This window comes from Rhamphochromis sp. 'chilingali' (assembly GCF_963969265.1).
Source record: "Rhamphochromis sp. 'chilingali' genome assembly, chromosome: 1".
NCBI lineage: Eukaryota > Metazoa > Chordata > Actinopteri > Cichliformes > Cichlidae > Rhamphochromis > Rhamphochromis sp. 'chilingali'.
Genome location: NC_137929.1, coordinates 502,869 through 527,621, shown reverse-complemented (window position 1 = coordinate 527,621; position 24,753 = coordinate 502,869). Strand labels below are relative to the sequence as shown.

Here is a 24,753-nt window from a genome sequence, read left to right as displayed (position 1 = left end):
AACCTTCTTGAAAGCAAATTTGCTGCAAAAACTTTTGGGTCTGCCTGGACTTGTATGAAAACCATAGCAGGGTTTCAAAACCCCCAGAGCAGCAGTCAGGTCATTTTAGATGTTTTAATTCAGACAGAGATTTTCAAATGCTTTAAACATGTTTTCTGCTCGTTTTAGTTCTTCTGATTTCAGCGAGGATATTTGGGAAGTGAAACAGAAACTGAGAGATACTCAGCACTTTATCATTGAACTCAGCGATGTTAAAAAGGCCTTTCATACAGTCAATGTGAACAAGAGCCAGGTCCTGATAATATTAGTGGCCGCCTAATTAAATCTTGTGCTGATGAACTCAGGCCTATATTTCAGGTTATTTTTAACAAATCCTTGCAAACACAACATGTGCCCTCTCTTTGCAAAGAAGCAGTCGTGGTTCCTGTCCCTAAATCTAAACGACTTCAGGCCTGCTGCCTCACTTCAGTTGTCATGAAAGTCTTTGAAAAAATCATCAGAAATGTGATTATGAAGAGACTGAAGGTCAGCTGGATCCAATGCAGTTTGCATACAGGCCCAACAGAGGAGTGGAGGACGCACTTTTGACTTTAATAAATCTGATTCTTAAACATGTAGAGAGTAAAGGGACTTTTGCAAGACTTCTTTTCATTGATTTTTCTTCGGCTTTTAATACAACACAGCCCCATATTTTAATTAAAAGACTTTTAGAACAGTTTGAAATCAGGAAAAACCTGCTGGGCTGGATTTTAGATTTTCTAACTGACAGGTCACAAAGAGTGAGAATAAATGGGGTTCTGTCTGACCCAGTGTTCTCCTCCACAGGTTCTCCTCAAGGCTGCGTCCTATCGCCCTTATTATTCACTCTCTATACAAACATGTGTCAGGGCAGACATGAAAACAGGGTCATTATTAAATATGCAGATGACTCTGTTATTGTCAGCTTACTGAAAGAGGGTGAAACTAACCACGGCCCAGTCATTGATGACTTTGTTCAGTGGTGGGAGGAGTCTTATCTCCAGCTGAACATATCTAAAACAAAAGACATGGTTGTTGATTTTAGGAAACAACAAAATGGGCACGGAGTCACTTTAATTAAAGGTCAGAAAATAGAGCAAGTACAATCATATAAATATCTTGGGACCATAATCAATGAAAAACTGAACTTTGATCAAAATTGCAAATCAGTTTGTAAAAAGGGTCACCAGCACCTTTATTGCCTTAGGAAACTTGTTCATTTCCACATTGACCAAAACATTTTAACTTTGTTTTATCGTTCTTTTATTGAGTCTGTTTTATCCTTTTGTTTGGTGGCATGGTTCGGTCAGACCTCTGTCACAGAGAAAAACTCTCTGAATCAGATAGTGAGACGGTCCAGTCGTCTGATAGCTGAGCCACAGTCTTGTTTAGCCTCCCTGTACTCTGAGCAGGTACAGAGGATGGCTTTATCAATCCTTAAAAATGGTTCCCATCCTCTAAGGGGTGAATTTCAGCTTCTTCCCTCAGGACGGAGGTTTCTATTTCCGAGATGCAGGACAAAGCGTTATAAAAATAGCTTTGTCCCCGTTGCTGTCACTGAATTAAATAAGAACTGTTTTTGATTCGAAATATTAAAGTATGTGTCACAGTGAGCTTTATATATTTACTAGGTATGTGTGTTTTTAAAGGGATGTCAAATGCTGTCATTTGTCTGTAAAGCAAATTTACCTTGCCTTTGGGTATAAATAAAGTTACCTTACCTGCAGACGCTGTGCGCAGAGGTTCAGGAGCAGAAGTCCCGTTGTAAACATATCACGGCAGACCCGACGATGTTTGCATGAACGCGCTTTTTTTAAAAGTCAGGTCGAGGCTCCAAAAGCCCAAAGGCGATATAACAGTTTGTGTTTGCTACATGGATCATTGTAGTTCAGCTTTCCTTTGTTATATTTCTTTAAGAGCTCAAAATGTGTTCATTACATAAATCAAATGTAATTTTCTCTGTAGCACTTCATGGATTTCATAAGCAACACACTGTAGTTGTTCACACAAAGCATAAAGGTAAAAACAATATACACAGTGTTATCTTCATTTTAGATGTCACAAAGTATTTGCGGCTCCCAGTGTTTTCCCGAACCCTGACCCTTTGCGTGGAAACCGGGTCCAAAAGGCTCTTTGGGTGTTAAAGGTTGCTGACCCCTGCACTAGGCCCAACTGACACATATATTTGATTCCAAATACAAAAAATAATGTGTAACCTGCTGGAAGAATGTAGGAGGTTGAGACAGGATCTCAACACTTGGTGTCTGCAACAAAAGACAACAATATGTGGGCCGATCGTGGCTCAAGAGTTGGCAGCTCGTCTTGTAATCGGAAGGTTGCCGGTTCGAGCCCCGGCTCGGACAGTCTCGGTCGTTGTGTCCTTGGGCAAAAAAGCACTTTGGGGTCCTTAGGGACGAGTAAAGCGCTCTACAAATACAGGCCATGTAATGGCAGAAACATTCTCTAGTGTAAATCCTGACTAGTTCATTAACTACAGATCAGTTTCAGTGAACATTATTCACAGAGGGATCTGAGTTCCTTATACCAGACTCTACAGAAACTGTAACACTGTACAGCTCTGCGACTCAACAATATGACAACAATGTAACACACACTAGAATCATCAAATAAAGCCCCACTAACCACTAGAACTAGAACTAACTAACTAGCACTGGACACTTGCATATTAGAGATTTCTACCACCATAGGAGGCGAGATATCATCCTTGAACCAGAGCATCCAGCCCTCAATTTCGGACATAAAAAGCGACGTGGCCAGGCATGATAACACTTTGACTGAACTGCAGGACTGTGCCTCGAACCACTCTGACACCATCGCCACTCTCCAGGCCACTGTGGAGCGTTTGTCTGCGGAGGTAAAGAAGTTAGATGAGAGATGTGGAGCTCTTGAGGCACTCCAGGAGGAATAATTTAAGAACTGCAGGAATACCAGAAGGCACAGAGGGACCCAAGATGACTGAGTTGGTTCACACCTGTTGGCGGAGGCGCTATCTCTCGAGGAGAAGCCACTCATCGATCGAGCACATAGAGTGAATCGCCAGCGTCCCAAACAAAGTCATCTTCCTCGGCCCATCATCTTGAGATTGCACTACTACCACATTGGTGAGGAAATTCTGCTGAAAGCTGCAGAGAACAAGAACCTGATGTATAAGGGTTTTTAAAATAAACATCCTCCCAGATTTCCCTCCCTCTGTTGAAAACGCAGAGCCGCATTTGCAAATATGAGAGGAAGACTACGTGGGATGACCGGCGTCAGGTACAGACTGCTATACCCTGCAAAGCTGTTAGTGACCCATGGTGATGTGAGGAAAAGCTTTACCGATCCCAAAGAGACCGTAGACTACGCGGAGAAGCACCTCTCCCACCCACCTTCAAATGTATTAAAAGCAAGGATATATCTATATGTCTAACGCTGACACAGCACTGTGTTTCTTCTTTTCCCTTTATATTCCATGTAAAGGTGAATATGGAGCGTTTATGGAGCTCGTTTATTGACCAGCTGTCAGTTAGAAGGTAAGAGTTACTAGGTTAACAGAGGTTAGCAGTAACAGTACGGGGAAGTATATTGTGTTGTTCTTTTGTTGTTTTTTATTTTATCCTACTTTACTTTGTTATTTTGATTTTACCTGTTGTGAGTGCTTCCCGTAATTCTCCTTTTTCTTGCGCCGCTGCGGCCAGAGTTCACAACATTACATATTTTTGTATCTATAAACAGGAAGCTGACACTCTCCAGACTTTATCAAAGGTGTGAGCGTCACAGCAGAGGCCTTTGTGTCAACGTAGCTGAAGACAAAACACAGAAACACATGAAGGAGATTTTCCTGGCCTGGATTTTATACAAATATTCTGCAGTACATCAAAAATGAAAGAAAACCATTAGTCAACATATGAACATCACCTCTGAAGTTACAGAGCTTTGATTGGAGACACAGCTGAGCGTTTTGCATTTTGCATAATTAATTACATAATTAATGATGTAACCATAATTAAATGGTTACATCATCTTTAAAGTCCCCAGAGATCAGGAAAAGGGCCTGAGGGTGCTGTGTTTGGAGTCTGCTGGTTACAGTGTGCAGGACCTCACAGGCTGCTGCAGCGTTAGCAGAGGGCGGGACATACACAGCTATCATAATCACGTGTGTAAACTCTCGTGGTAGATAGTACGGTCTCATGCTAACCGCTAGCAGCTCAATGTCCTTACAGCATAGCGTCTCTTTGATAGAGAAATGCCCAGAGTTACACCATCTATCGTTCACAAACACAGCCAGACCCCCTCCTCCCTTCTTACCACTCTCCGCTGTTCTGTCATAAGAGGCTCAGCAGCTAAAGCAGCACACCTGGGTCTCCCAGCCTATTAAAAGCAGCCCTTTGCTTCACCTGCTTCACTAAACATTATTATTTTAAGCAGAGTGGTGTGATTTATGTAGGCATTGCTGTGTGACAGGATGACTTTTCTTGCACACCCACCAAATGAGGGCGCACATGCTTCCACGCCCACTGGTGACTGCACACATCCTTTCAAGGAAGCATTTCATTCATCCCTAACAAATGGAACAAAACACTGTGCAGCGTGTTCAGGTTTGAACGTGGCCCTGGCCTCTCTCTGCATCCACCTGGCACATGCAACACACATCCACTCCCTGCTGAGCTGCTTGTATTTGATGTGTTGAAGTTTTGGTAAAGTTTGAATAAATTCCACTTTATTTATAGGAACATTTCATCTGTGGACTCCTGCTTCCCCTCTCCTTGAGCCAGTTTGTGACGGGAACATGACATAAGAAAAGTAATTTATCCCTTTTTGATTCTGTGTATCTGGCGCTCATCCAGTGAGTTCACACTTGGCAGAAACAGACTGAATTTGTCTGGAGAACTTTGGCTTCAGCCAAGTTAGATAAACACACTGTGTCTCTGTCAAAACAGCAGTGTAGTTGTGGCACCCCTGTGAGGGAATGACCACATGAATATTATTTTGTGTAAAACACTCATGTAACGGGACATTTTTCATTGCTATATGTATTTATTTTCAGTTTCTTTAAGAGGATATAAAATCCATGTAACAGGGATTCATTTTATGTTAGAAAGCAGTGAGGGCGGAACTTTGGTGCTTGCTCCGGGGTTTCGGGGAGCAGTAAGTGGAGCCCACCTTCCGCTGCTTCCTCAGACACGTTCTGGAGGAAAGCAGAGACGCATCGTGTCTTCCTTACTCTGCTCTTCACCTGCTTTTACAGGTCGGTACACGGTGCTCGCACCGAAAATGTTGTTTATTGTCACCATGGTTACCCACGTTAATGTGAATGGGAGAGTTAAGGCGGTCCGCCAAAGTTATTTATATGTAAACACGGGAGAAAACCAGAGGAGTGTCCCGCGCGACCGCACCGCGAGCCCGCTCGTTAGGTGGAGCGCTCGTGAAGCAGAGTCAGTGCGCTCCTATGCTCTGTGCAAACGTGTTGTAATGCTCCAATCAAATCAGTTCTGTGAGATGTGAATGTTAATAGTTCTGTTAAAGTGACTGAGTAGATTAGCTAGTGTAACACAAGCACTCTGAGCAACTCTGTGTAGCTAACAGAGGCATTCATGGGTTGATTCAACAAGCTGTGTTTCATGATGCACTAAATAGTGATTTTGCCAGTAAATTACTGGAGGGAACAAATGTAATGTATTTACCAATGCTGTTATTGAATAGAACTGTTTAGCCAGTAAGACACTGCAGAAGACAATGTGATGTGTTTATTGATATGATAAAAGGATGTAGCTGTTATGGAAAGAAGTGTGAACTTGAGAAACTGAACCAGTTAAAAAGAGTATATTTCACTGATGTTGTGAAATAAGTAAATGTCATTGATGTGAATGAGGAACCAGCTGAACAGTATATTGAAAGCTCATGTTTAGTGTTTTATAGCATTTATTTGTGTGAAATAAATCAGACTCAGACACGTTCTGGAGGAAAGCAGAGACGCATCGTGTCTTCCTTACTCTGCTCTTCACCTGCTTTTACAGGTAACATATTTGTCATCGAGGTCTTCATCCTTGGGACCCGTAACATAGTAACTTCTTCATTGTTATACTTCTATAGTTTTCCCATTTTGTGAGCTGTGGATGTGGAAAGTGTCTCAGTGACACATCCACATGAAAACGGCGTTACCTTCGTTCATTTGCACGTCAAATGAACGAGCTGTTTGGACTTTAACGTCACAGCTGATGCTTCGATACTCGACCTCAAGAGTTCAGCTTCCACTCAGAGGTACAAGTACACACAGCAAAGATAAACGTGTACACAAGGTGGAACCCACAAGTGCACAGCTCCAACCAGAGATGGGCAGTAATCCGATTACTTTTTTCAAGAAACGAGTAAAGTGAGGGATTACTATTGCAAAAAAGGTAATTAGATTACTGTTACTTTGCCGTAAGCACGCTGCGTTACTGCGTTACTAAAACCGCAGCTGTGTGCAGATGAACAATGGATAATCTATCGAGTGTGGAGAGAGTGTGAGCGTGCAGCGTTTAAAGCGTGGAAGCACTGACCTTACTTTGAGTTTGACTCTGTAAAAAGTGACAAAAACATTAGCATCCGCTGTTCACTGCGTGGGAAGACAACATGCTCACTCACTATGTGTTAATGGGCATGCTTATTTATAACTTTGATAAAATGTCATAAAAATAATTCCATGCCAGCTCACCATTGGTGATCAGGTAGTTTCTGTTCCAGTTCCAGTCCCATAAATCATGAAGCTTGCTGCCAGAAAAGCTTCAAATCTCCTTTGAAAGCTGTTTGTGGTCTTGATTGTGGGAGCTTCAGTTGTCTGACTCCAGCTGCCACACAGTGCTCACTGATATCATTTGCAAAAACCCCAGTGTGACAATATTTATCAGTGAAGCAGAAATCAGGAAGTGACGACTTTTCTTTGAACATTTGCTAAGGCTAAGCTGTGCTTTCTACCACAGTTGGGAATTTCCTGGTTTACAACAAATTATTGTGTCAACACCGCATAAGATTTCAAACTACAGGAAAATCACTGGAGTTATAAGAGGCAGACAACGACACACACACCACATGCATGCTGTTGCTATTTATTGTGGATTAACCTGTCAAGGGCCAGAACAAAATAATTCTGCCTCAAATACAGGAAATCATAGCTTTCCTGTATTTCCTCCATTGTTGGCATGCTGGTTAGTGCTGTTGCTCCACAGTAAGAAGGTCCTGGGCTAAATTATCCATGAATGTAAACGGCTGTGTGTTTCTATCTGATAGACTGGTGAGCTGTCCAGGGTGTACCCTGCCTGGTAACCTATCACTTCAGGGTTATTTCCCAGCCCTGCTGCAACCAGGATAGAGATAGGAGGATGGTAGTTGTTGTAGACCCATTCAATTTCAATTGAAGGATTAAAATGTTCCAGGAGCTCAACTTACTCCATCTGAACATGTTTCAATCGTGTTTTATGAACACAACATGCAGCTTTACTGAATATGAAAAGGTTGTGTTGATTTAACTCAGTTGTTTAAGTTTCTGCCAAAGCAAAACCTTTGTGTGCAACCAGTGTCCACTATTGAATCAAGTAAATCCAACATGTTTTTGTCAGTGCAAAAGGAGTTACGGTGCCTGTATTCCTGCACAATATTGTCCCGGGAGGGAGGAAAACTTTCTGGTGAAGTTTTGGTTGATTTTTGGGTTTTGCTTGACACTAGGTTGATTTTATCAGTGAGGTTTGGATTGTTTTCTTTCTCTAAGAGAGAGAAAGATGGTTTTATGCTTGGACATGTTTGCAATGGGCCCCAGTATTTGTCACTTTATTAGTATTTTATTGGTTGCGTTTGTTTGTGCTTTTGTTACAGTGCACTGAGATAAGAACATCTGAGAGGTGTGATCCACCGGTGGTGATATTTTGGTATTTTGTGAGTTCCCGATTTAACAAATCAGCTCTTTAATCCAGACCTGAGAGGTTGAACTTTAAAGCGCTATAAAATATTCTTACTGGAAACAGTGGCAAAGTGTTTTTCTCCATGATTATAATGGGCTTGGGAGAAATTCACTTATATGTGACATTGATCACATGAGAAGTCCTGAGTCCGATGCATGTGACATTGGTCTTGGGGCAGTGTTGATGCAAAAGGATGACAAGGGTCGTGAGTACGTTGTGGCTTTTGCTAGTCGCTCCCTTCACAAAGCTGAACTCCCCTACTGCACTTCAGAGAAGGAGTGCCTCGCTGTGATATGGGCTCTGGAACACTTCCGCCCATATGTTGAAGGTGTTCATGTTACTATCTTCACTGACCACAACAGTCTCAGGTGGCTCATGTCTCGTCAAAACCCAACGGGCCGACTCGCCCGCTGGTCACTTCGTTTGCAGGACTTTGATTTCACAATAGTGCACAAACCTGGTGCACAGAACAAAGTTCCCGACGCACTGTCACGCAACCCTTTGCCTCTGACCTGTGACAGGCCGACTGATCTTTTACCAGATCATGCTGTTATGGGCAGCCTGGACATTCGTACTCTGCCCCCCGTCATTCTGGCTGACCGTTCACAATTCAGACAGCTGCAGTTAGACGATCATGTCACAGGTCCACTCCTCAGAGACATTGAAGCAGACTCTCTGAACAGCTCGGACAATGCCACCTTGTTACAGTATGTTGTGTATGACTCTCTTTTGTATCACAGAGAACCCAAGTCCACATGTGCTTTGCACCCTTTGAAAGAGCTGAAACTGTTTGCCCCTACTTCCATGAGAGGCACCTTGCTGGACTATTACCATGACCACCCCACAGCAGGTCACTTGGGTGTTTCTAAGACACTGGCTAGACTGCGTTTTAGGTTTTTCTGGCCCAAAATGGCAGCTGATGTGAAACGCTATGTGATTTCATGCTCAGTGTGCCAACTCACCAAGCCAAGTCAGAAAAAAGCAGCCGGTCTTTTGGTTCCCATTGTCCCCCAGAAACCCTGGGAGTATGTGGGTGTGGATTTTGTTGGGCCACTTCCCCGCACCCCCACTGGTAATGCTTATTTGATCGTGTTTGTTGACTATTTGACTAAATGGGTTGAAGCCAGTGCTGTCAAAGAAGCTACATCTCAGGTAGCAGCTGGTAAATTCGTCACTGACATTTTTGCTAGGCATGGTACACCCACTTACCTCATTTCTGACAGAGGGTCTCCTTTTGTGAGTGAGCTTTTTGAACATGTTGTTTCTGCCTTAGGCTCGGTGCACAGACTCACTACGGCATATCACCCTCAGACAAATGCTACTGAACGCGTCAACCGGACTCTGAAAAATGCAATCCGCGCTTATGTAGGTGATAAGCACACATCATGGGACAAGTTTCTCCCTCAGATTTGCTTTGCTCTGCGCACCGCCCCCCATGACAGTACAGGTATGACTCCTGCCATGATGCTTTATGGTCGTGAGTTAGACACCCCGCTTGACCTTATCACTCAGCCTTCTACAGCAGGTGTTGATGAACCGGGTGTGCCTTACCCTGAGACTCTGAGAGCCTCCCTGCAGGAAGCTCACGACCACGCCAAAGCAGCTTTGGACTATAGCCATGACAGACAAAAACATTACTATGACTTGAGACATCGACATGCCACGTTTCGTGTTGGTGACCTTGTGAGAGTTAAGACGCACCCCAGGTCAGACGCTCAGTCTAACTTTACTGCTAAACTTGCACCACTGTTTCAGGGACCATTGTGTGTATCTCAGAGACTCAGTGATGTTAATTACAGGCTCACTTGGGTGGACTCCGGTGTGGATGCAGGTGTTTATCATGTTGTGAACATGCAACCGTTCCATACCTGGGACTCTCTCACTTCCAAAGAACATTCTGTTTCATTGCCTGCTGAGAGAGAGACCGCAGAGGGTCTGAACTCTGACTCTCAGGCCCACCCTGGCCCCCCTGCAGACACTGACATTGACTCTGAGCCATTCCCCTTTGATTTACCGGACATTGACTCTTCTTCTGGTGTGGGCGCTGTTCCAGAGAGTGTTTCACCCAGATCTGTCCAGCACCCAGCTGCTGGTGGACATTACAATCTCAGGCCCAGACGTTGCCCCAGAGTTACGTCTGGCTGGAGCAACAAAAGATGGACTAATGATTTTCACACAACCAGGCTTGATCTGAAGTGAAATGTTTTGGTTAAACCTGTTTGATGCTGTCTTGTTGCATTGCTACTTTGAGTCATGATATGTAGATGTTTCTGTTTGGTTCATTCTTGGCATTTACTTAGAAAAAAAAAGAACAAAAGAAAAAAGTGAAAAAAACTGTACATATTCGTCTTATTTTCACCAATTTCATTTTTAAATGGTCTTTTGCCCTGTGTGTGTGCACCAATCTTAGCTGTAACCTCTATGTATAGGGTACTGTTTGGTGTGGTGTGTGCTTTTTCAGCTGTGTACGGCTGAGGACAGCCTTTTTCTCACCAGGGGGGGACTATATAACAGTTGCTATTGTAATGCAGTGTATCACCACATGGCGGCGCCTCTTGTCTCACGACTGGTGTCACCCCCTTTTTGTTCTTCTTCGCACTCCTCCTGTAATGGATGCTCCCGTGTGTACGCGGACTAGTGTGCTCTTTAGTAATGTGTGGTAGAGGTAGCACTTTTATTTTTGATATTGTAAATAAATGAGTACTTTTTGGAAAGTCAGAAGCTGTTGCTCATTCGCTATCCACCTGCACACCTCCGCGGCTGGCTTCATCTCCACTGCACGTTACAATATGTTGATTTTTTTCGCCTACTCATATCATCATTTTTTTACTCCTGGTTCTGTATGTTCATGTTCTGTTCTTTTGTAAACTTCATCTGTTTGTATGTTGTATACTCATTGTGTTTCAATAAAGTTCGATTTAAAAAAAGGTACGTTCTAAACGAAGCTTCAGACGTCACTGATCACGTGACTCTGGCCAAACGAATCAAGCCTCGACACGGTGCTTCTGAAGCAGCGCGTTGATCTTTCTGACACACGCACCGGAGCGTCAGCTTCAAGCGGACCATCACTACGTCTCACATCTAAAGGTGTCAAGGTAACTTTGAACTGAGTTCAGTCAATCTGGAGTTTTTCCAAGTTTTCTGTTGCTCTCTGTGAGAGAAGAGCGTTAAAGGCGGGGCTCTCCAGAGTCCAGCAAAACAGGAAACCACAGCTGGGTGTGTGTAAGTGTGCAAACCAATAGAATGCATCGTGGTGGGGGGGGGCATCACGGGCAAGAAAAAAATAAAATAATCGGTCGTACCCATGCTTCCCCGACGTCATGCCAGCGCATATTGGGAAATTCGTAGGCACCGATCGGTTTTCTATCAGCCATTTGCTGGGAGTAAGGGCGCCCTCCGTTTGCGAGGTGCGCCTGCTGCTGGCGGCACAGGGAGGAGAGGGCGGGGCGGCGGGGAGTCTCTGGCTGGCTGGAGCGGCATCTAATAACCAACTCTCAAAACAAAATAAAAACAACACAACAAACAGATATTATGATACAGACTTATAATCTGCACCGATGTTTGTTCTAAATTCTATAAAGTGAGCGCGAGAGCCCTCGGTGCACCTGCGCGCTGCTGAAGTCAAAGTAAACTTTATTGTCATCTCCGCTACAGACAGTCCAGCATATAGAGAGACGAGACGACGAGGCTGCAGTTACAGCAGTGCAAGTAAACAAACAATAAATATAAGAAGAGTAACGGTGTGTTCACACCGAACGCGATGGACGCGAATAAAACGCCCCAAACGCCCCTAATTTGACGCGTGCACATTCGCGTCTCAACGCGTGTCCAAGAAAAATCCATCGTCAACCGGAAATGTGGGAGGAATGTGGGAGGAAGTTGTGCCAGACATCTTTGCAAGATGGCAGCTGTCGAGCTAGCGCTTGAAGAGAGACTCTCCCTTCTCTATGTACTGTGGAGAGCAGAGCAGCAGCGTAAAAGACGTCCTCGCCGTACCTGGGTCCATCAGGTCCTCCAGAGGCGTGAGCAGTTTGGTGAGTTTCACCATTTGCTCCAGGAGCTGCGCCTGGATGACGGCCGATTCCAGCGCTATCACCGTCGGCCAGTTTGAGGACCTGCTTTCCCTCGTCGGTCCCAGAATCGCCCGCCTAGACACCAACTACAGGCGCTCAATCCCACCTGCAGAGCGCCTGTCCGTCTGCCTGAGGTTAGTAAAAGTATTTAATACGGTAGTTCTTTAATGATACCTGTGCTAATATATGCTAAACCATCCATTTATACACTGCTAACATGGATGTGCTATGCTAACAGTGAATGCTGTCGGTGTTTACTGAAAGCAAACTGTGGTACAGAGACGACTGTTTATAATATTTCTAGTGATACTCAGAAGCTCTCATCAAGTCCCGATTTAATTCGATTTATGCTGTTATCAGTGTTTGCAATGATAGCATGGCTGTGGTGTCACATCAATGTATGCGCTCGGTGTTTGCTGATATCAAACTGTAGCATTAGGACCACTGAGTTAACCTTGTAGTGATACTCACTCCTTTTTATTTAGACCTGGTTTAATTCTGGGATAGTTGAATGTTTGTATATAATCCCTGCAGCTGTCAGACTCTATAGCAGGGGTCACCAGCCTTTATTAAAACAGAGTTAGATAAAACTGTGAACAGTTTGGTTCATCTTTAGTTACATGGTTCTATCTTGATAAGCTGTCTTATCACAGATTAATTTTTCAAAAATATTAATGATTTAAGCAAGGAAAGGGCTACATGTCAACATACAACTCTTTATTTCTATTAATGTCTTACTTCATTCCTACCTGATTGACATGTTTAGGAATTATGAGTGATTGGCTCACTGTAGTTGTGAAAGTTGCTACCAATCAAATTATGATATGTTAAAGTTAAAACAAAATACAACTGTTTTAGATATTATCTAATATACATTTTGTAATTATCCTTATAATTACAAAATGTTTTATGTAAGATTTAAGTTTTGTGATTTAAATCTGACATCACAAAAGTATTTTGGAATTTGAATAATGTATTTTGTAACTGCAGCACACATAATACTGATTTTGAACAATTTTGTCCAGGTTCCTTGTCACCGCGGACTCCTTCAGCACCAAGCGTTCAGTTACAGAGTCGGTGTGTCAGATCACCCCCCAGGCAGCGACGTCCATCTGGGACTGTCTAGTGGACGACTTCATGGCTGTGCCTTCACCTGGAGACTGGCGGTCCATCACAGAGGGATTCCAGGAGCGCTGGAACTTTCCTCTGTGCTGTGCAGCTCTGGATGGGAAGCACGTCCAGACAAAGGCACCCCATATATCATATAGGAGACACACACATTGATATGCACTAAATATTCATTTCATTTCTTTTTTGTGGTGCCCAAATTGATGCACCTGCTTGATTTTGTTTAAACAATTATTGCACACTTTCTGTAAATCCAGTAAACTTCTTTTCACTTCTCAAATATCACTGTGTGTGTCTCCTGTATGATATTTAACTGACATTTTTTATTGTAACAACCAACGATTTATACAGGAAAATAATGTCTATTAACAAGGTTGCCCAAACTTCTGCATCCCACTGTATCAGTATATTTTGTCATTAGTATAATATGAAATAAATTCTACATGTGTCAAGTCGTGTGCCAACATTTGCTGTGTAGTAGAACTGAGACATCAGTCATTATAAAAATTTATTTGAAATAATATTAAAATTCTCAAACAGAAAAACATTAAACATAAATATATAAAATATAAGAATTTACAGAGAGACAGGAATAAAAAGGACCAGCTGCTCTCCAGAGCAGGAACAAGGCTGAGGAGGAAATGCTCCATTGGAGACTGGTGTGAACTCTTCAGGGACACCAGGGTGGCCAGCTCCACCGCCGATGGACCGTCCTGGGACCCGTCCCTCATCTGCCTCGGAGCTGTCCTCCCCTGTGGGCCTGTAAAACAGCACAAAACACAAAGAAATGAGAAGGCTGCTACTAGATTTTAATTTCAACATTGAAAAAAACAAAAACAGGATATAATCAGATTGGTTTTAGATATTTAGTAAAGGTGATCACAGGCAATCCCACCGACTAAAAAGGTATCAGTGCTTGCTGTACATATCTGTGGGTACAGCAGCAGGAGCTCAGGGACTGGGGAGCCAGGAGAAGCAACAGGGGATGCTCTGCTGCAGAATCAGTTGGTTCTATCAATACAGTATTAAATGTTAACAGGTTGGATATAATAATCGTAGAGTAGACAGTGGTCCCTCATTTATTGCAGGGGTTCTCAGAATAACTAGCCCCTGGTCACAGTTCTCACAATTGATTCTCAAAGTGCAAACCTTTGTAGATTGCAAAACGTAAAAGTATTATTATGCCGCGGTTTGTCTTCATCTGCCCGCCACTTTCGTGCGCCTTTTTCCCTCACGGTGCAGGTGTTTATTTCCGAATGAGGCTCATAGTTATGGGTGTTTTTGTGCTGTTTTTTCTATTGGACGCGATGGTTATCAAAACCAAACGTGATAAATTTGGCAAGCGCAGGAGATTTGTCAATCAGGCTGCAGAATGCAATGCTGTACTGTGCAATAAAAAATCAGCGAAAAAGCGAAGCAGTGACGGATGAGCGGGACCACTGTGTGCTGTTTATTAATAAACAATAAAATATATTCCTATATGACAACATGCCTAAAAGCAGAACGGTATTTGTACGTCAGTGGGAAAATAGCAGTGGCTTGCTAGCTTTTGTGCGGCTTCCCCGGGTCAGTGAAAACTTTCAAAAGAGAAATGAATGAACTTACCAGGTTGCCCGATCTCTTCACATATCTTCCTCCAAGCTCGGTCCTTTTTATTCCTGTCTCGGTACAGAAAGCAGCTGGTGTCGTACAGCTCCGAGTTGTTTGCTACGCGTTGATTAGCCTTCCCTCCATTGAAGTATGAAGGGATTTGGCTGGATCTGCCCCTTTGACCTAGGTCACAGCCACGTCACCAGGCTCCTGATTGGTTGTCGCGGCGCGATTTGACGCTGGAGTTCAGATTTTTCCAACTCGAGCGGTAGACGCGAAACGCGCGTATGCACAAAATGCAACACAAAAACTCACGCGCGTGGTTTTATTCGCGAGTCAAACGCGCCAGACGCGCTACACTGACGCGCGTTTCACGCGTTTTGGCGTTTTCGCGACGCAAGTCTGCTTCCGAATTTTCGCGGGACCCGCAATCGCGCGTCATCGCGCCTTTCCATTGACTTTACATGTAAACCTGACGCTCTATTCGCGTCCATCGCGTTCGGTGTGAACACACCGTAAGAAAATAAATCTACACTTTAGGACTCGGGGTAAAGGATCAATAACAATTTAAATTTATAATTTACAGTTTGATGATTTAAAGTCTCACACAACCCGTCAAAAGGGGCGGGGCCGGCTGCTTCCAAGTAGAGCACATTTCATTTATAATGATGTAAATCCAAGCCCATCATGGATTCACGATCTGAATCCTGGGTTGTGTGAAATCCCAGAAATCAACCTTAGACAAAGTGAATCTGTGAACTAAGGTGTAGGTCTGTTAGGTTAATTGTGCTGATCCTCGGGTTGGGGGATTTGTGTTTGTACTGGAGCGCAAAATTTAAACCAATTGAAGATGGACAACAAAAGTTCAAAGCCATCAGGTGCTCAGGTTAGAAAAAAGAGAAAAGATGCAGGTAAGCAGACGTGTGATTGGATAATGGCAGCTCTTCCTGAACCAATCAGACTAAACTCCAAACAATACATTATGTTACAGATTTTAATATTAATTAGTCATTGTTACTTGTTGATTTGTCCTTTTCTCATTGTGTGACGAATTATGACGACTGTTTGGTAGCTGTTATTGTCTCTCTCTCTCTCTTCATGTGTGTTTCTCTGGTGAAACAATAGTTTTGTGTTAATGTTAGGGCTGCACGATTTTGCATAAAATGAGAATCACGATTTTTTGGCTTAGAATTGAGATCATGATTCTCTCATAACAATAAATAAACATAAAACAACAAATGTCTCACGTTTTGTTGTTGCAGCAAAATGTTGTCCTGCTTGAAATTCCGTCTCCACCGTTGCTCGACGCTGCGTGTACAGAGCAGGTAGTGCAACAATAGAAAAATAGTTGCGGGACGGCACTGTGTAGCGTTTGTCTAGGGTGTTGATCGTTTTCCTAAATCCCTCGTTTTGCACAGTGTTGATGGGAGCCATATCTTTGGTCAGGTGATAAGTGATAGCCTCCGTAATGTCTTTGTGCCTGCGGGAGTGCGACGTGTATAGGGAAGCGCTGTATAAGGTTCCCGTTATTGATGTTTGGGTGGTTGACCGGGACGGATTTTCTCCTGTCACTTTCTCGTCATCCCTGACGTGCTCTCCGTTGTTGTTTCCCTGCTAATTTTAGCATCACACGGCACAGCTTCTGTATCACGTGGTATAAGGCTCCGCCCTTGTCATTTGTTGAGCAGGAAGAGTGAGCGCTTGTTTTCATGCAGAGTATGTCCCGGATCAAAATGTGAAGTTTTACAAATCACCACTTCTTTAGTGAATATCATTTCAGTCTCAGACAACCTCGTTTCTCTTACAGAGGTTGAATGCACCTTCTGCGGATGGCGGTACCACACAGTGTGCGTGGACTTCCCCTGCACAGAAGGCAACTACAAATGCTGTGAATGCTAAATAAACAGAAACAAATGATCCCTGTTGTCTTTGCTTGATGATTGGTTTGAGTCTTGACAATCCACATTGCTGGCGTTGCATCTTTCAATGGCAGCAATGGCAGGTATCAGTGCTCAAACCTTTTGTGTTTGTTTCCAACAAGTTGCCCACCTCGGGAAACAAAAATGTGTTCTTTTACTTGTCAGATGAACATATGAGACACTTTGACTCTTCAGTGCAGTGTGGAGCCTAACAAAGATCTGTTTTGTGTCCCAGCTGATCAGCAGGAGGAGGAGAGTCTGACGGAGCAGCAGAGGAACATTTTCAGCTACTTGGACTCAGCTCAGCCACTACAGAGGAAACAATGAGCTCAACACAGAAGGTGACAGACAGAGCAGGACCATATGACCAAAGATATTTATCACCATATACATCTGAACATTTGCCATAACGATACATCCTGAGCATAACCATGTATAATATCCACTAAACTTCAGAAGAGGTTATACAGTCGTGGCCAAAAGGTTTGAGAATTGCATAAATATTGGAACCTGGAGAAGTTGCTGCTTAAGTTTTTATAATAGCATTTTGCCTGCACTCCAGAATGTTATGAGGAGTGATCAGATGAACTGCATCGTCCTTCTTTGCCATGAAAACGAACTTAATCCCCAAAAAGCCTTACCACTGCATTTCATTGCTGTCATCAAAGGACCTGCTGAGACCATTTCAGTGATCGTCTTCTTAACTCAGGTGAGAATGTTGGCGAGCACGAGGCTGGAGATCATCATGGCTCCCGATTCAGGTTCTGCAGCTTTAAAGTCCTCAAGGGCCGCGTACTCAAAGACCGCTAAGGCCGAAGTGCGAGGCTCGTAGGCTCGTGAAATGGGACGTCTAGCCTCCGTCGCGCTGCCCAGGTTGCCTAGCAACCATGATACTAACAGCTGGAAACGTTTCATACAGCTTTGTTTGACAGAAATGATGGAGAACATATTTAGTTCATTTGTTTCTACATGAGCTCTGTGTGATTTGATGAGTATCTGAGGCTGAGACCACAGGACTGTGAAACATGATTGTTGGGCTTCATTTCTGTGCTGAACAGTCGTTTAAGATTAGCTGTAAATAACAATTAGCTGATGTTGTTCATGAGACTAAAGTCATCTCACTGTGGTAATGTAAATATAATATGGCCAATATTATAGTTATTATATTAATCACTTCACTCACAGACAAGTATCTGTGACAGTGTGTATACAGATGTATCATATATAAGAGACAAATATTGTTCATTTAATATGTTGGTACTAAATTTGGCTCAGTGCTTACATATATGTGTAAAAAGCAAATGTAGGAGCTGTGATAACTGTGTCTGATAGAATGAAGAGTCGACTGATATATGAAATATTCCTTTATTGGGTGAGAAAATCAGACCATGTCATAACTGCTTTAAGTCACACAGAATAGATATCAGAGCCTTAAACAGGCTGACTTCTGCTAAATGGGTCAAACTGGGCAGAAAGTATACAAACACATAACATCCTTATAGAATATGATGTAACACTATAGATCAACTTAGCTCAGAATATATAAAGCATATAAACAGTTACAGCAATATGATGCAACAAAGACAGCAGCTACTGATCCAAAATACTCAAAGCTTCATAGAACTGAAACAAACATTTATTTTTAGCTCCATTCTGCTGCTGATACAGACTTTAGGTTTCTGAACATTAAACTTGTTGCTGCCTTTCATAGTGTGTAACTTGAAGGCCCTGAGTACTTTCTCCCACACTGAAAACACTGGGATGATCACATTATTTGAACATTACCTAATAAGACTGATTCAGCACAGACAGTTATGTTAAACTTTCCTAGCAGTCCTTCACAAACAGGGAACAGTCTGTCTATTCTCTCCATCTGTCAGCTGCTGCTGGCTCTTCCTCCTCCTCTTCCTCACACACTGCTGAGTTTGTCCTGGTGGATCATCAGGGCTGCAAAGCCTCACAGATGATGTGCAGCAGTGGGTCCCTCAGTCTGTCCTCACTCTGGACACTTGCAGTCGTCACACATGGAAATCAAATGTGTGATAAGCTGCAGGATTCAAACACAAGTGTAACTTATAAACACATGTTCATACTTTTATTCCACAATCAGAGAGAAAGAAACAGAGAGAGAGTGCAGGACAGACAGACAGGTGACAGTCTCAGGTGTACACACTGCTACACAACAGCACCAGAGAAGCAGGATTTAGTGTTTGTGTTATTACGAGTGTAAACAAGAAGAGTTCCAGATGGTGCAGTGGACACATGTGTGACTGCTGTGATTAAAGCATCTTTCTTTCAGCTTAACGAGTGAACCGTCAGCTCGTTCAAACACACGTTAAAGTGCGTTTGGCTCGACACCACCGAACAGAGGCAGCAATATAACACAGCTAACATTAACAGTGCAGTGAATCCTGCTTGTGCCGTGATGTTCAGGACTGCAAACCGAGCAGCATCACTGACTTTCAGCTTGTTGTGTTTGTGGATATATGACTGACTTTAATTATCCACAAAATCATCACATTCTCTGTCAGATGAAGGTCGACTATTGAACGGCGTATATTTTAAAGGCTTTAAAACCAAGTTAACGCTGAAAGTACAAACATCACTAATGTCACATAACTCTGCCGACAAGGCATAGCTATGGCTATGAAATGCTCTTTGTGTATCACTTCTTCATTATGAAAGATGTCATTAATGCACTAGTAATGTCTCATCTGGAGTATTGTTCAATCATTTGGTCAGCAGCTAATAAGACAGATCTTAACAGACTTAACAGACGTTTTGTAAAACTGTTACATTTAGAGCAACTTTTAAGTGGAATAAGTTGCCTTAAAAAATTAGAGAATTATTCAAAACTTCAATGAACACTTAAAAGCCGATTTACAGAGCTTTTAGTTGTTGTAAATATTGTAAGACATGATTTGTTTTTGAAATTTGTGTAATGTGCCTCAATGTTATTGATATTATTATTATTGATTGCTTATATTTGAACAATTGTGAAACCTCACTGTGGATGTAAGAGTGAAATTATGTGGATATCTTGAATCCACTTTATTGTGTAATATTTTATGTGAGTATTTGACGGAAGACGAGCAACATCTGTTGTGGAAGCTAACGGGGTTCCTTTAGAATAAACAAACATAGGATTTATTATCACTGAATAATTCTGTATAAATCTATACAAATTATAGAAATATGTAATAGGAAACAACAAAATAATCTAAATTATAAAATTGTGTGTGTGTGTGTGTGCATGATTTTAGTGTTTGAACAGTCATGAATTATCTTTAACAGCAGGTTGGATGTAATGTGTTAGAACTACCAGCAGGTGGGGATAAGAGACCTTTAAGGTGTTTGGTGCCACGCTCCACCTTCAGGTTTAAAACTAGTGTTAATGGAGTTTGAAGGTTGAGTTTGTTCCACGACTGCATTTCACTCACTGCCTCTGTTTGTATCTCTGTCACTGCAGGACCAACATGGAGCCAGAAGTCAGCGCTCTCAGGAGGCCGACAAACCTCACAGAAGAAAGGGAGAGAAAAAACACACCTGTGACGAGTGTGGGAAGGATTTTACTGTGAGGGCTAAACTAAAACAGCATCAGGTCATCCACACTGGAGAGAGACCGTTCAGCTGTGACTTGTGTGGAAAGTCTTTTTCCTTCAAGGGTTCCCTAAAAAAACACCAACTCATCCACAGTGGAGTTAAAGCGTACAGCTGTGATCAGTGTGGCAGAGCTTTTACTGACAGTAGCAACTTACAGAAACATCTAGTTACCCACTCTGGAATTAAGGCATACAGCTGTGATCAGTGTGGCAGAGCTTTTACTCAAAGTAGCCACTTACAGAGTCATCTAGTTACCCACTCTGGAATTAAGGCATACAGCTGTGACGAGTGTGGGATGGAGTTTACTGTGAGGGCTTCACTAAAACAGCATCAGGTCATCCACACTGGAGAGAGACCGTTCAGCTGTGACTTGTGTGGAAAGTCTTTTTCCTGGAAGCGTTGCCTAAAACAACACCAACTCATCCACAGTGGAGTTAAAAAGTACAGCTGTGATCAGTGTGGCAGAGCTTTTACTCACAGTAGCCACTTACAGAGGCATCTAGTTACCCACTCTGGAATTAAGCCATACAGCTGTGACATCTGTGGAAAAACTTTCAGCCAGAGAGGGAGCCGAAATAAACACCTACGCATTCACACCAGACATGATGTGTACTGCTGTGAACAGTGTGGCAAACAGTTTATAACTCACACACACTTACAACAACACATATTTACCCACACTGAGGACAGACCTTATCAATGTGACCTGTGTGAGAAGACTTTTAAAACTCCACGTCACCTGAGACGACACCAACAGATCCACACCAGAAAGAGACTCTACAAGTGCAGCTACTGTGAGGTATGTATTTATATTGTTATCTTGTCATTTTAGCCTGACTGTTTGGAACAACTCTGCTCATTAAACTGTGTTAGCATGTTAGCAATTCTACTGCATGGAAAAGCAGCTCTGAGTGATTATTCAGATTTTCCTTTCAGTTATGATTTTAGTATTACTGTAGTATTATGGTGGTAGTATTGTAGTTATTGCAGCCCAGTAAACTGAGTGTGTTAACTGAAACAGTCAAATGTAGTTGGACGTCTGCAGAGATGCTCTTTATTTCAGGCGACGTTCAGGATACAAATGTTGAAGGACTGACTTACACTGTCTTTGTGTCTTTGTTTAGAAGCAGAGCGACACAGATGGATCAAGTTCTCAACCCTGTCATCACTGTGGTGGTGGGAAAGACTTTCATTGTGACCTCTGTGGAAAAACTTTCAGTTGGCAAGCTGCCCTTAAAACACATCAACGTAGACACACTGGAGACAAACTGAAATACTGCAAAGAATGTGGGAGAAGCTTCACCACACCAAGTGATTTAAAAAAACATGAACTGATTCACAGTGGGGTTAAAAAGCACCTCTGTGATCAGTGTGGGTCATCCTTCACCACTGCAGGCGAGCTTAAATCACACAAACGAGTCCACACAGGGGAGAAACCACACAAGTGCAGACACTGTGAGAGAAGCTTCTCACATTCAGGTAATCGTAACATTCATGAACGTACACACATGGAAGGAAACTACAGCTGTGACCAGTGTGACAAGAGCTTCAGGAATCTCAGTTCATACTCTGCACACAAACGATCCCACGTTACTAATAAACTGTTTCACTGTTACCAATGTGCCCAAACATTCACCTCATTGTCTGCTCTGTGCAAACATCAGCGTGATCACTCAGGGCTGAAATCACTCCCATCACTGGATCACAGTGAATCTGAAGACACAGAAAGATCCTCTGGTTTCTGTGTCGGACTCAAAAAGCTTGAGATCAGGCTCCACAGAGTTCAGATAGAATCATTTAAACTTGTGTTGAACTGAACTGGTTGCTGGGCTGAACTTCTACATAATACAGATCTACATGGGATCTTCTTTTCTGTTGTTTTACTGAGTCAGTTTTGTCCTTTTTTCTCTGTCCTGGTTTTGCTCATCTGTAAATGATTGAAACTCAGTCAAATAGTTCATTGTTCTCCAGCAAAACGTTTTGGAAACTCATGTTTAACCTTTAAAACTCTGACATGTTTTAGCACACAAGGCTTCATCGGGGAGTTCACTCATGATTGGACCATGAGAACAAAGGTTTTTAGTTCTTTCAAAGAGAGTCTTGGAGATGTTTGATGTTTCTGTTTTTCTGAAACCACCTGAAAGAAAAACTATTTTTCTTGCTTTATGTAGTGTGGAAGTTTTTAATGTTTCTTCATCTGTGATGTTCTTGAATGTGTTCACGTGAAGATGGTACAAATAAACTGTCCTTTCAACTTTAGCTTCTAATTTATTCATTATTTATGGATGTAGCACAGCAGCCGTCTCTTGATTAACACATGGAGGGCTCGGGATCTGATGGTGTCGTCTCCCTAATTTGCCCACTCAGTAAATCTCACTCATGGCCAAGAAATTGAAATAAACCTTGTTTCCCTGCTGGATAGTGATCCACTGTAACTCTGCTCCTCCTTCCTGTTTAGGATTTCTGTGGCTGAAGTAAAATTCCCTCCATCCATCACTTATCCGGCGCCCCCCGTGTGCGGCAGCCTGTTACAGCAGCTCTGCTCATTCTGAGTTTCTTTCTTTCTTATCTTTTTCTTCTCGTAATTTTTTATAACTAACGTATCAGTAATTAGACTCTGCAACCATGTTCTACCGTTTTGTGCTAGTTCTGGTCGTTTTTCTTAGTTTATTTCTACTTTTTTCCCACGTGTCTGGGGACCCAGAGCAGGGATCCTTTGTTTACAGTAAGGATCAGCTGTTAGCGCTGCGTCCTGCAGCGGTACTGTCGGCGGACAGACCCGACATTCCCAGCGAGCTGAGGAGGAAAAGACGGGGGTGTCGTGCTGGGAAGGAGCGCCGTCGCCCGAGAAGGAGACGTTATCGACCATCTCTTCCTTCTGTAATCATTGGAAACGTAAGATCTTTGCCCAATAAGATGGATGAGCTCACGTTGCTAACCTGGTCACAGAGGGAGTACCGACAATGTAGCATCATGATGCTAACGGAGTCGTGGCTAACACCGCTAACTCCGGACACGAGCGTGACACTACCGGGATTTCAGATGCTGCGAGCGGACAGGACGAGAGACAGCGGTAAGAGGAAAGGAGGGGGACTGACAGTGTTTGTGAGCGACAGATGGTGTAACCCTGGGCACATCACTGTGAAAGAACAACTCTGCAGCAGAGACATTGAGCTGTTAGCCGTTAGCATGCGTCCGTACTCTCTGCCCCGGGAGTTCTCGCATGTTATCGCAATAACAGCATATGTCCCCCCCTCGGCCAACGCGGATGCAGCCTGTGACTCTCTCCACTCTGTGGTCAGCAGACTGCAAACACAATCACCGAGAGCCCTTCTCATAATATCAGGGGACTTCAATCATGCCTCACTGGACTCCACACTGCCCACCTTCACCCAGTATGTGACCTGCCCAACCAGAGACAATAAAACACTGGACTTACTGTATGCCAATGCAGAAGAGGCATACAGTTCATCACCTCTCCCTCCACTGGGCAAATCTGACCACAACCTGGTGCACCTTGTCCCTGTGTATGAGCCCTTAGTGCGCAGGGATCTACCAGCCACCCGCACAGTGCAGAGATGGTCGGAGGAGAGCGAGGAGGCTCTTAAGGATTGTTTTGAGTCGACTGTGTGGGAGGTGATCTGTGACGACCACGGAGAGGACATCGACAGCCTTACTACATGCATTACTGACTATATTAATTTCTGTGTGGATAACACCGTACCTACCAGGACTGTACGGTGTTTCTCCAACAACAAACCTTGGATTACCCCAGAAATTAAAGCTGTCCTCAAGCAGAAGAGGGGGGCCTTCAAATCCAAAGACAAAGAGGAGTTGAAAAGGGTGCAGAGAGAGTTGAGGGGACTGATAAGGAATGGGAAGGACAGCTATAGGCAGAAGATGGAGAACCAGCTTCAGCAAAACAACGTTGGTGAAGTCTGGAGAGGCCTCAGAACCATCTCGGGCCACAAACAGCAGAACTCTCTGCCTGGGAGGGATGTGAGATGGGCAAATGAACTGAATCATTTCTTCAACAGATTTGATTCAGCCATGAGGCAGTCTGCAACATCGGCTGCAGACTCACCCACCCCCACTGCTGCTGTTCCACCTCAGACACTTCACACCTCCTCTATTCACCCTGCTCACTCCCCCCCACCCCCAACAACAGCATCCAATACACACTCAACACAAGGCTCCAGCCTGTCTCTCTCAACCACCCAGGTTAGGAGGGAACTGAGGAGGATGGCAAGAAGGCAGCGGGCCCAGATGGCATCAGCTCGAGGGTCATCAGGTCCTGCGCGGACCAACTGTGTGGGGTGATGGAGCACCTCTTCAACCTGAGCCTGAGGCTGGGAAGAGTCCCACAGCTCTGGAAAACCTCCTGTGTTGTTCCAGTGCCAAAGACTTCACGCCCCAAGGACCTCAACAGCTACAGGCCGGTGGCTCTGACATCCCACCTGATGAAGACCCTGGAGCGGTTGGTCC

General features: G+C 43.5%; 2 protein-coding genes across 8 annotated transcripts; both read left to right on the top strand.

Moving 5' to 3' along the window:
- The first annotated feature begins 5,204 nt into the window (after positions 1 to 5,204).
- On the top strand, positions 5,205 to 22,527 carry LOC308397952 (uncharacterized protein). 7 transcript variants are annotated; one of them, XM_080884250.1, is made up of 7 exons: positions 5,212 to 5,266; positions 5,963 to 6,035; positions 16,371 to 16,462; positions 16,554 to 16,619; positions 16,901 to 17,006; positions 20,135 to 21,067; positions 21,393 to 22,527. In XM_080884250.1, exons 5-7 carry the CDS (start codon positions 16,989 to 16,991, stop codon positions 22,083 to 22,085), a joined length of 1,644 nt encoding a protein of 547 aa, XP_080740376.1. In that variant the 5' UTR covers positions 5,212 to 5,266; positions 5,963 to 6,035; positions 16,371 to 16,462; positions 16,554 to 16,619; positions 16,901 to 16,988; the 3' UTR covers positions 22,086 to 22,527. The 7 variants fall into 7 exon arrangements, with proteins under 7 accessions (XP_080740375.1, XP_080740376.1, XP_080740374.1 ...); XM_080884248.1 differs by having other exon boundaries at positions 16,554 to 16,748; XM_080884253.1 differs by lacking the exon at positions 16,371 to 16,462 and having other exon boundaries at positions 16,554 to 16,748; positions 21,396 to 22,527.
- On the top strand, positions 11,061 to 15,890 carry LOC308398966 (uncharacterized protein). The gene is made up of 2 exons (XM_080885868.1): positions 11,061 to 12,162; positions 13,054 to 15,890. The coding sequence occupies exons 1-2, from the start codon at positions 11,903 to 11,905 to the stop codon at positions 13,310 to 13,312; spliced, it is 519 nt and encodes a 172-aa protein (XP_080741994.1). The 5' UTR covers positions 11,061 to 11,902; the 3' UTR covers positions 13,313 to 15,890.
- Positions 22,528 to 24,753: the final 2,226 nt, after the last annotated feature.

What these genes read in the sequence shown, in the direction of transcription:
- LOC308398966 (XM_080885868.1), top strand. Translation starts at nt 11,903, where the DNA reads ATGTACTGTGGAGAGCAGAGCAGCAGCGTAAAAGACGTCCTCGCCGTA. An exon ending in CGCCTGTCCGTCTGCCTGAG is followed by an intron (nt 12,163 to 13,053) that starts GTTAGTAAAAGT and finishes AATTTTGTCCAG; the next exon opens with GTTCCTTGTCACCGCGGACT.
- LOC308397952 (XM_080884249.1), top strand. An exon ending in ACAAGTGCAGCTACTGTGAG is followed by an intron (nt 21,068 to 21,392) that starts GTATGTATTTAT and finishes GTCTTTGTTTAG; the next exon opens with AAGCAGAGCGACACAGATGG.